This window comes from Rhagoletis pomonella, unplaced genomic scaffold, assembly GCF_013731165.1.
Source record: "Rhagoletis pomonella isolate Grant_MI unplaced genomic scaffold, Rhpom_1.0 Rhpom_scaffold_02110, whole genome shotgun sequence".
In the NCBI taxonomy this organism is placed as follows: domain Eukaryota; kingdom Metazoa; phylum Arthropoda; class Insecta; order Diptera; family Tephritidae; genus Rhagoletis; species Rhagoletis pomonella.
In genome coordinates this window covers 16899-27791 of record NW_023460664.1, presented here as the reverse complement: position 1 = coordinate 27791, position 10893 = coordinate 16899, and the positions used below count along the sequence as shown (strand labels likewise).

The 10893-nt window shown below is 40.7% G+C and overlaps 1 protein-coding gene across 1 annotated transcript; it reads left to right on the top strand.

The window, feature by feature from the left end:
* Window positions 1–1244: 1244 nt before the first annotated feature.
* On the top strand, window positions 1245–1845 carry LOC118753102 (lissencephaly-1 homolog; the record flags this gene model as incomplete). Its single annotated transcript, XM_036487965.1, is given in 3 exon segments — window positions 1245–1401; window positions 1459–1636; window positions 1710–1845. Coding segments are annotated over 3 exon segments (471 nt in total), but the record flags the coding sequence as incomplete, so codon positions are not given.
* Window positions 1846–10893: the final 9048 nt, after the last annotated feature.

Below are 10893 nucleotides of genomic sequence, written 5' to 3'. Positions count from 1 at the left end.
AGTTTACACGATTTTGATTTTGTAAACTACCACCCGATAGGATCCTGGCTCGAGCACCAGCCAACAAACAAGTTAATAAAAACCATTTGCCATTCGGCAACAACATCAAGACACACACCTCGAGAATCTCGCCGGAACACTTATGGGTCGATTACGGATTGCAACGCAACCACGATTCAGTTTCCAGCTCGCAACGCAACTGGAAAGAAAATATGTATTACGAATGGCAACTATCGTCAGTTGCTGTAGAGTTATCGATAATCGAAATTTGATAGTTCGACAACCAGCTAGCTAGCGGCTGTAAACGAGCTGTGAGAGTAAAATTAAATGATTAAAATAAAGAGATTTAAAGAAAAGACAGCAATAAAGCTGAATTCATCACAATTATTTGTTTAAGAGGAAGATAAGTGCGTGAACGCAGCCTCAATCAGGCGACATTTAAAGGATAATTCCAATCCTCTAGAGCTACCGCGTGCACTGTAAGCAAAAGTTAATGCTTTCAAGGTTTTTCTTTCAGTATCGTTTTGTGTTAATTTTCAAAGCATATTGAGGACTTCCAAAAGAAGCTGTAGTATAATTGGTTAGTAAACAAATGAACCACTTCGTTCAACTTCAATACCTGAGCTCATAACAGCTTGCGCACCTCTTCGATTTTACGCAGAAGGAAGTACCACAGCGATGACTTTAATTTGGAAAACTGGGTGTGTCGGTAGATTTAAAAGAGGTTCTTCAGGAAAAAATTTGCAATCAGTGTTCGCTTTTGTTTCGCCAAAAGGGCGTACACCATGGGAGCTAAAATTTCACGTTATTGGTTTGTTATTTTTTCTATATTCTGTAAAAGCAAACTGCATTGCAAAATGTTAAAATCGTTCAAATTATTAAAAAGTGAAATATATGACACACTTTTCAATTTTCGTTCCTAAATACGCTCCAAAAAAATTCCCAGCAACCACTAAACTGTAGTCGCCTGTATACATACTTTGTAGCAACTGCAGTTGTCAGTTGAAAGTTGCCAGTTGCCATCTGTTATATCATTTTGGCAACTAGCAACGCAACTGAAGTTCGACTGCTATCGATAATCGACTCATTAAAAAGATGTGAACGCCAAATAATACTTTGTCTTGTTTAGTTCAAAGATTAATAAAATGCATTGTTATAACTACTCATAATTATTTGAGGAATAAAGAAATTAGCAAATCGTTTAAACATATAAATTTTTTAATTTTTTTTCCTTTTGAATACAGGTAATTTTTCATCCAATTTTCGGTTTAATGGTTTCATCATCCGAAGACGCTACCATTAAAATTTGGGACTTCGAAACTGGGGAATACGAAAGAAGTTTAAAAGGTCACACAGACTCTGTGCAGGATGTCGCTTTTGATGCTCAAGGCAAACTCTTAGGTTAGTATTGGTGATTATTATCTGTTGAAGTTTTCTTACCCGGTTTTTTATTTTTAGTGTCTTGCAGTGCTGACTTGTCTATAAAATTGTGGGACTTTCAACAAAGTTACGAATGCATTAAAACAATGCATGGCCATGATCATAATGTTTCGTCTGTAGCGTTTGTTCCCGCTGGAGATTATGTGATTTCAGCGTCTCGGGATAAAACCATCAAAATGTGGGAAGTGGCTACCGGGTAAGAAATGTTAATCTAAACTCTGTCAACACAGATGTATGTACCTATTTTTCTTACCTTACTTATTTCTTAGGTACTGTGTGAAAACATACACTGGACATAGAGAATGGGTGCGCATGATTCGTGTGCACTTCGATGGTGCCATTTTTGCATCTTGTTCGAATGACCATGCCATTCGCATATGGCTAACTAGCACGAAGGATTGTAAGGTATGTATGTTTTCAGCTTATTAGACTCCTTAGTGTTGTTTCCAATGGTCAATGGGCTATTTGAAAGGTAAAATTCAAGTAACAGGGTACTTTTCATTTATTTACTAAACAGTTAATTTATAAAATACCAGCAGACTTGGCGAACATTTTGGTCGAACATTTTCACCAACAATTCACGTTCCCGGATTATCTGCTAATATTATGATTTTGTAGTAGTCGGAAGGCATACTTCCAAGGGCATACTAAATAACCTAACGAAAGTGTTATGTCAGTAAAGAAGTCCTTGGAATTTCCCCAATGATCTGGCATTTCATAGCACGGTTAATCAAACAACGAAATAAGTTTGAAAAACTTTTTTTTCTCCAATCCCTGGCGGCGACAATGATTCGCTTCGATAGTGTTTGTTCTTGAATCTGTATAGTGTAGTTGGTGGTAATTACAAAATGGGTGAATATCGTTATGCTATAGAAATACAATATACATACATAGACTTATTTCAGAGGAAATAATACCTTAAATGTCTTAGGGTCAGAACATAGTGGAGCGGCGAGCAAAGAGCATTGTGCAAAGCGTCATTCCCACGACAGCCGGTTATACATACCGGAATGACTGGGGTTTTACCCGACCAAGGGCTGTTTTTTCGGCGATCTAACCCCGTTTAGGTCAGCGATATCCATCAAACGTTGTTCGACAATGGGGCTACCTCTGCTCTGTATCCTTCTGCTCAGGGCTGGCTTAGAGCCAACCCCTGCTGCGAATGCCAGATACGACAGAATGTAAACTCCACCTCGGTCAGGTGCAACGTCTGTGACGGGCGAAGTCATCTCCGCACATTCTCGGGCCTACGTACGCACTGGCAATGGACCACGTCGTTCGTGGCTGATATTGTGCGAATCGGACCTCCTCAACGGCAAACCGCCCGAGCCGGACAACACCAACACACCCACAACCCAACATAACACAACAATAGACACACCAACGAACACTACAGCACGCACACACCGCCGCCGGCAACTTCTACTCCCTCCGACAATCTGCTCGGTTTGTCAGTCCGGAATATACCGTAACGTGACATCAGCCTAGTGCAACTACTACCTTGGCTGGTGCCACGCTCCGGACTCCGCAACACGCGTGATTGGATGAGTTACTTCGTGGGCCCCTGGTGCGCTGCCCAGTCGCAAGTTCCCCCCGCGACGCAGAACAGTGGTGAAAATACTCCATCTAGCCAATGATCGGGCTTAAAAAAAATAGTGTGGTAGAATCTGGAAAAAAATGTGGTAGATTTAAAAAAAATGTGGTAGACCTCCGGTTTTGGATCAAACTTTGTACAAAAATTAAAAAAATTCTGCAAGGTTTCACTCAAATTGCAAACATTTTAATTAGAATCTAAACAAAAAAAATTAATTTAATAAAGTGCATGATTGAAGTTGCTAAAAATTGCAATGAGTTTTGACATTTTTTTTCTTTGGTAAGCAGCTCCTTCCATATCTAGATATTTTTCGAACACATTTTGAAAGATTTCTGTAACCTTGCGGAGTGTTGCCAGGTTTTCGTTTTATCACATCACGATGTAGCGAACAAATGCGGCACGTTCCAGAAACCGCTACTTGGGATTAGCCGATTTTGACAATTCTCAAGTAAAAGTAAACAACGCTTTAGAAACTTTAGATGCACTGAAATTTGCTAATACTTTCACAACAATCGACGTTTTTTTACATTTTCGCTATTAAATCTTTTTATAAATCATATATTTTGCAATTTCTCACAATAAAACCACGTTTCCTGTCGAAAAATTGAATATTGAGAAAATTAACTATTTTACGGTTTATTTTATCCTCCCATTCTGCCTTTTGTTAGTGTTTAGTGATGGACAATTTTTGCTCTTAAAATTAAGAAAATTATGTCGAGCAAAAATAAAACTACATACATACACCATTTCGTGACTAAAAATTATTTTCGTCTTGTGTAAATACTTGTTGAAGTGCTGTAGTTTTTGTTTGTACAATTTTTTTGTTGTTGATGTAGCAGCATACAAATTCCCCAAAGACTTTTTAGGGAGTGTTGCTGGAGTGACAGTCCTTGGCCAGATATTAATCTGGGTCGTTCCGGTTACGTAGACCCGACTGTCGTGGGAACAATTTTTTTGTGTTTTCTTTTGATTTAGAGTTTTGGAAAATAGTACCCCGGAGTAACCTAAAATTTTTATATGCGTTCTTTAGAGAAGTTCATGCATTAAAAAATTCATGAAAGTTTAGCTACCGCCAAGCACCACTTTAAGTAAAATTTTTATTTTTTTGTAGTATGTAAATTTTTTTATTTTTTTGTAGTATGTATGTATGTAGTAGCTATACTAAAAAGGGAACTATGTAATGTGTGGCTAAGTGAAAACGACACAAGAAAAAAGTCTCAACACTAAAAAGATACCTATGTAATAAGATTAAGCTGATAGTACAATAGCCCGAAAAATCTCTCGCGGAAAAGCTATGGGGGATACATTTAACGCTTTGCTTTTGAGCTCAGATCCCTTAATTTCATCATCATCTTCTTTTTATTTGATTCTGTAACCGCTTAAGCGATTTTGGCCGAGTTCAACAAAGCACGCCAATCGTTTCTCTTCTGTGCCAATTGAAGCCAAATGGAAATGCCAAGCGAAGCCAAGTCCTCCACCTGGTCTTTACGTCGCATGTTGGCCTCCCTATTCCTCTGCTACCATCAGCTGGTTCCGAGTTGAATGCTTTCAGAGCTGGAGCGACGGAGTCCATTCGAACGACATGGCCAAACCAGCGGAGCCGCTGCATTTTTATTCGCTGCACTATGTTCATGTCGTTGTAATGCTCATACAGCTCATCGTTCCATCGTCTGTGGTACTCGCCGTCGCCAATGCGTAAAGACCCGTAACCAGTTCGGTTGGTATCTCAGTCGTTGTCGTCAAGCTCAGCAAACGGAAGTCCTAAGAAGCGTGCAGCCTCTATAGGGCTAGTCCACAGAGACAAAGGCGGGATTTTCGGTTTTCCGGGCATACGAAGAGGTGTTTCGAGTCGTGTCTCTCCGCATGCCGTACACTCATTAGGCACATCTGCATTTAATCTGATCAGGTATGAGTTTAACCTGCTGCATTATCCAGAGCGAAGTTGGGCTATTGGGGTTATAGTCTCCCGAGGTAGACGGAGCTCCGTCTCGTCGATGTCAGGTGGTTGTGTGCCTAGAACGGCATTCGCAGGTCTGGAGTCTACATAACCTGAGACTGACTCCTTACGAATGCCGCTGAGGGCTTGTCGGTAAGCTGACGGGTCTAGAGGTTGCTTTATAAACCTTTGAGCTGCGCCCGTCAGTTCATAGAGATGTCTTCTGACATGCCTTGGCCCGAGCTCCTCTGCAAGCAAGTGTCTGTTGCCAGCAATGTTTCTTTGTCTTTGCCCCAAGTACTGCCGGCTAGCGACTGGAGGACCTTGTTGCGGCTCTGTACTTTGTTGACAATTGCAATTGCGTGCGCAGAGGAGATCAGACTGTCGAAGGTTACTCCGAGTATTTCGGGGTTATTCATGATGTTGTTGTTGTAGCTGCTACTAAGCCCTGCTCGGGTCGGTTCTTTCGTCAACGTTGCGGCCCGTTTAGGCTAAGGGGAGGCCTGGGAAGTGTGCGACTTCAACAGGGTCTGTCCATAAAGACAGGGGCGTCAGCTGGGTGGGGTTCTCAGGGCATGTGAAGAGGTGCCGAGAGTCATGTGGCGACTCTCCACATACCGAGCATTGGTTGGGCACATCCTAATTGATTTTGCTCAGGTATGAGTTTAGCCTGCTGCAATAGCTAGAGCGAAGTTGGGATATTGTGGTGCGGGTCTCCCGAGGCAGACAGAGTTCTGTCCCGTCCACGTCCGGTGGTTGTGTGCCTAGAACGGCATTCACAAGGCGGGATTCTACATAGCTCGACAGTGATTCCCTGTCAATGTCGTTCAGGGCCTGTCGGTAGGCTGACGGGTCCAGAGCTTGTTTAATGAACCTCTGGACTTCGTCCGTCAGTTCGTAGAAATGCTTCCTGACGTGCCTTGGCGAGGGCTCTTCTGCAAGCAGTTGTTTGCTAGGATGACCACGTCTGTAGCTCCCCACAAGAAACTGCTTGCAGAGCATTGTGTTATGCTCCTTTACTAGGATCATCTGGGCCTCGTCGTGTAGGGTGTGTTGGGGTGTCATCAGGAGGCATCCGGTTGCTGTTAGTAGTGCCGTGTTCTGGCAGGTCTGTAGCTTCATCCACTGCGTCCTGCTAGGCCCAGCGACCCCACGGGCGCTGCATAGTTTAGAACCGGCCGGCCAATTGCCTTGTATGTTGCCAACAACGCTTCTCTATCTTTGCTCCAAGTGCTGCCGGCCAGCGACTTGAGGACATTATTGCGGCTCTATACTTTGTTGACTTTGTTGATTGCGGTTGTATGCGCCGAGAAGGAGAATATACTGTCGAAGGTAACTCCGAAGATTTTCGGGTTCTTCACCGTCGCAATTGTTACGCCGTCAACGTGAATACCCAGTTGCAGTCTGACCTCCTTCGTCCAGGTGGTGAATAGGTTTGCCGAGGATTTCGCAGGAGATAGGGCAAGGCTCCTCGCAGTGAGGAAGCGAGAATTTTCGGCGAGATAACCGTTTACTTCGAGCACAAGTCATCAATTCCATTTCCAGATGCCATGATCGAACAATCGTCAGCATAAGAGACAATATTATTAACACCCCCTGGTGGTTGAGGAAGCTGTGAGATGTAATAATTAAACAGTAGTGGGGACAGGACAGAAATCTGTGGTACCCCCTGTTTAATTTTACGTAGCTTGCTGATGATAAGACTCTCCTTTGTTGGTTGGTTTCCCCGGTTTGAGCAGTGGGACCACTCTTCCCATCTTCCAGATGTCTGGAATGACGAGAGTGGCCATAGACAAATTGAGGACGTCCGTTCAGTACGCTACTACTGCAGGACCCAAATTTTTCAGCATCAGCATGCCCCTAGGATTGTTCTATACCAAAAAAAATTATGCCCTTATTTTTTTATTTTGAAATAAAAAAAATTAGGGTGTGCTCAAAGCGCTCAAAGTTTTCAATGTATTTTATATGGCGAAAAAACAACTTTTCGTAGAAATAGTGTAGAATTCTTGAAAATCAATATTTTTCGATCGGAAAACTTTGCTTATCTTCAGGAGATTCCCGGTAATAATACCCAATTATTCCTGTAAAAATTTTTTCATGGTGACTATATTTTATGGGTCCTTGAAAATACAATGGGGGGACCAATAAAATATCTTTAATCATAAAAAATTGTTAAATAAACAATTGGATATCCATATTTGAAGTCTCCTGAAGAGAACTACAGTTTTACGATTGAAAAATATTGATTTTCAAGAGTTTTATGCCATTTTTACGAAAATTTGTTTTTTCCCCATATAAAATACATGGACAACTTTGAGCGCTGTGAGCACTCCCTAAATATTTTTTGATTTCAAAATAAAAAATAGGAGTATATTTATTTTCGGTTCAGAACAATCCTAGGAGGTGGCGGCATTAAAATTCCGACTTTATTATTTTCGACCACTCTAATCAACATGCATATTCCGTCGGTTCCAATGGCTTTGAAGGCTTTTGCCTTCCCGATGGCTACCCTTACCGCACCGCTGGTGAAAACAAGAGGCGCACTGGGTTTTGGCATTTTGTGCCTCCTTCCGGTCACTCGACGTTTGGCTTTATCCACCGGAGGATTCAGAATGAACTTCCGGCTAAAATAGCTCGCGCATCGCTCCGGGTCCGACGAAGCGTGGTTACCAAAGTCTATTTCAACTCTGTCGTCACGCTTCGCCGGGTTGGACAATGACCTCACGGTTGACTAAAGCTTACTTACACCAGAGGGGAAGTTGCAGGTCTTCAAATGCTCTTCCCATTTCTTCCGCTTATGTATGTACATTCACAAGTTGCCGAATCTCCGAATTGACATCCCTGATACGGGGATTTCCGGTATCGGCCTGACGAAGGTTGTCACGCTTATCGGCTCGAAAAGCCTCTTCAGCAGGAAAGTTCGGACGTGGGTCCTTATTATATTCTGCTGGGGTTATTCATCGTCGGAATTGGTGTGTCATCAACGTGAGTACCCAGCGGTAGTGTGACCTCCAAGTGCGCTTTGACCGATATCTTCTACATATTGCGTAGAAATGCTAACAGTTTTAAAGTTAAATATTTGTTGTTAAAATTTCCCCTTTACTTCACATATTTTTATATAAACACTGCACTAACAACTTTTCTTTCCATTATTATATCATCTTTTCTCTATAAACAAATGAATGCACATCTTTTTACCTTCCTTTTATTAGCTCGGGATGTAACTATGTAATATTGGTGCGCCTAAAAGATGCAGCGGTTTCTATTCTCAAGTTACATAGCTGATGACAGTACGAATGGCAATTATAATAGGGAGGTTTTAGTTTTTTAAACTATAATTTTTTTATTAACTAAATATTTAACAATTCATGCTTATAAAAGTGTTCTTTTAATAAGTTTCTATTCGCCAACAATCTGTAAACACACAATTGTTGTGCGATTGCCGCGAAGTATGTAATGCCAGATCGTTGAAAACTTTATCCAAAAATACTTTGTGAGGTATTACGAAATATAAACTATCTAAAATATATAAACTTTAAGGTAAAACTATATTTTATTACAAATTATCGCCTGCGCCGCTTTTTTTATTCAATATTTCAATAAATGTTCAAAATTTTTAATCAAAAATCGCGCGAAGGTTTAATACAAATTTTCGACTGCGGCGCTTTTTTTTATTTAATATTTCAATAAATATTGAAAATTTGTAATTTGTGGTGCTTTTTTTTAATTCAATACCTTGATAAATATTGAAAATTTGTATTAAAAACCGTGAGATGTTTTATAACAAAGTTTCGCCTGCGGCGCTATTTTTTAATTCAATACCTCGATATATAATGAAAAGTTGTAATCAAAAATCGCACGATTTTTTAATAAAAAATGGGGGTGCGTAAAAAAATTAAAAACTCCGATATATTGCAAATTTTTTCTTGCGCCGCATTTTTTTAAATCAGTACCTTGATATATAGTGAAAATGTGCACCAAAAAACGTACGTTTTCATTGTTTCCGTTTTCAGTTTGTATTTCGATATTTTTTGGAATGTGTGGCAGCACTTAAAAACTATAAGCCTCCGGAGGGGGGACCGTCGGATTTAAAATCAGGGGGACTCCCTCTACACCCCCTCATCACCTTTTTTTTTCAAAGCCTGGCCCATTAATGGAAAATTTTCCCCTAACAGAAACCGTGGAATTTTTGAACAAAAGAAATTATCTCAAGTTGGTTATCGGGCTATAGAATATTTAATTGAAAAGATGATTGTATCTTCTAGGAAAGAAATTTTAATAATAATATATTTTTCTTGATAACAAACAAAGTTTACAAAGGTAAAAGTCTTCAACAAAATTTCTTTTAAACAAAGGGAAAATTATTGGGAGTGTATCCCACATTACACCCTTCCTAGTTTAACATAGTTTAAACGAAACAGTTTTAAAATATGTGTTTGCATAAACCGGTAATAAACTGGAAATATATGAGGTATTCCATGACATATATGATTCCAAAAAACTGGTTTTAATCAAGGTATATTCAACAAGGTAGAAGTGACAACTCGGTCGAGCTCTGTCATAGCTGACTGTAATGTCAAAAAATGTAAACAAAGAAATTAAACCTTTGTTATGCATATACCAAATTTTATCATTAGTGTTCGCGGAGCATTTGCCCTGAAGGAAATATTGGTCCAGTTGCTCGAAAAATTCAGTCGTAGGTATAGAAGTTTTGTATCTAATGTATGTAATGCATAGGGTATGAGTTTTGATCTAAAATTGGTTACAATGTCACGCAGTAGCGCACAACGGGTACAATTAACGATTTACTGATATGTAGGCACTTAGTCATCGAATTTTCATGTGCGTCGTTGGCATGCACAGAGAGTATCTGCTTAGAAAATCTTAGCACCCCGGTTCGAATCGCATCTGGCAAAAGATGCAGAAGCCGACAATTGGTCCGAGCCTAGGACATTCAGTGTTAAATGTAAATAGAATTTTACATGTGCTTGGCCCAAACTTTGGACTACTTACAATCACTTGTAGTCTAGTTTGTGGTATGCCCTAAGTCTATTTCAAGATCCTAAAGGGTGCTTGTATAGTATTTTAGTGTACTCGTGGATCAGGTCGTGCTTGTTTATGGCACACTTGCTCAGTTTGAGTATGTGCATAAACAGCTAACTTCGTCCCCACAGACACCTCAGGTACGGCCGAATCTTGGGATAATTGAAGCATTGGGGAATCGCAACGTAGAGGTACTGTGCCTGGGAACAAACTAGAGCGCTTAAAAACACTCAGTTGCAATGGGCAACAAATACAAAGTCACTGGCCCTAAAATGGTTCTCGCACACACACGAAGAGTATTCCAATGAAACACCGCAGCTATTTACGCAGGTGGCGTCGCACGAAGATGGAGCGCACCAGCGTAAAGTTAATGTAACGAAAATAGGAGCAAATAAAAGACACAGTGGTTTAGTGCAATGAAATTAAAAATCGTTTTATTTGTAAATATCTATGAGGTTGAATAGTGTGGCTCACAAGAGTTGGCTTACCGAACGTGGTGTGATGGCTGACGTGATCTCCTTGCTGTCTTCTAAGAAGTGAAAAAGTGCCAACAAACGAAAAGGGATGTAGCCCACCGCACAGTAACTTTCGTTAAGTTTCCCCTCCAATAAGTTACCGTACAGTGGGGCTTGTTGTTAGCGGCTGGAAAGATAGCCGTAACTTATGTATGTGTTTGTGTGCCCTTACATCAAGTGACAAAACGCGGATTAGGGTGGTGCAATATATTTAGGTCGCGGACCTAAACATACCGGCCCCCTTGCGGTAAGCAAGCTATGAAAAAGAAAAGGAGTCGCGTCTCAACCGTCACACGCACGTGAGGAAAGTCTTAAGGACTAACTATAATATGCAGCGCGGATTTTGTACTGCGCGGGGCTGCTTA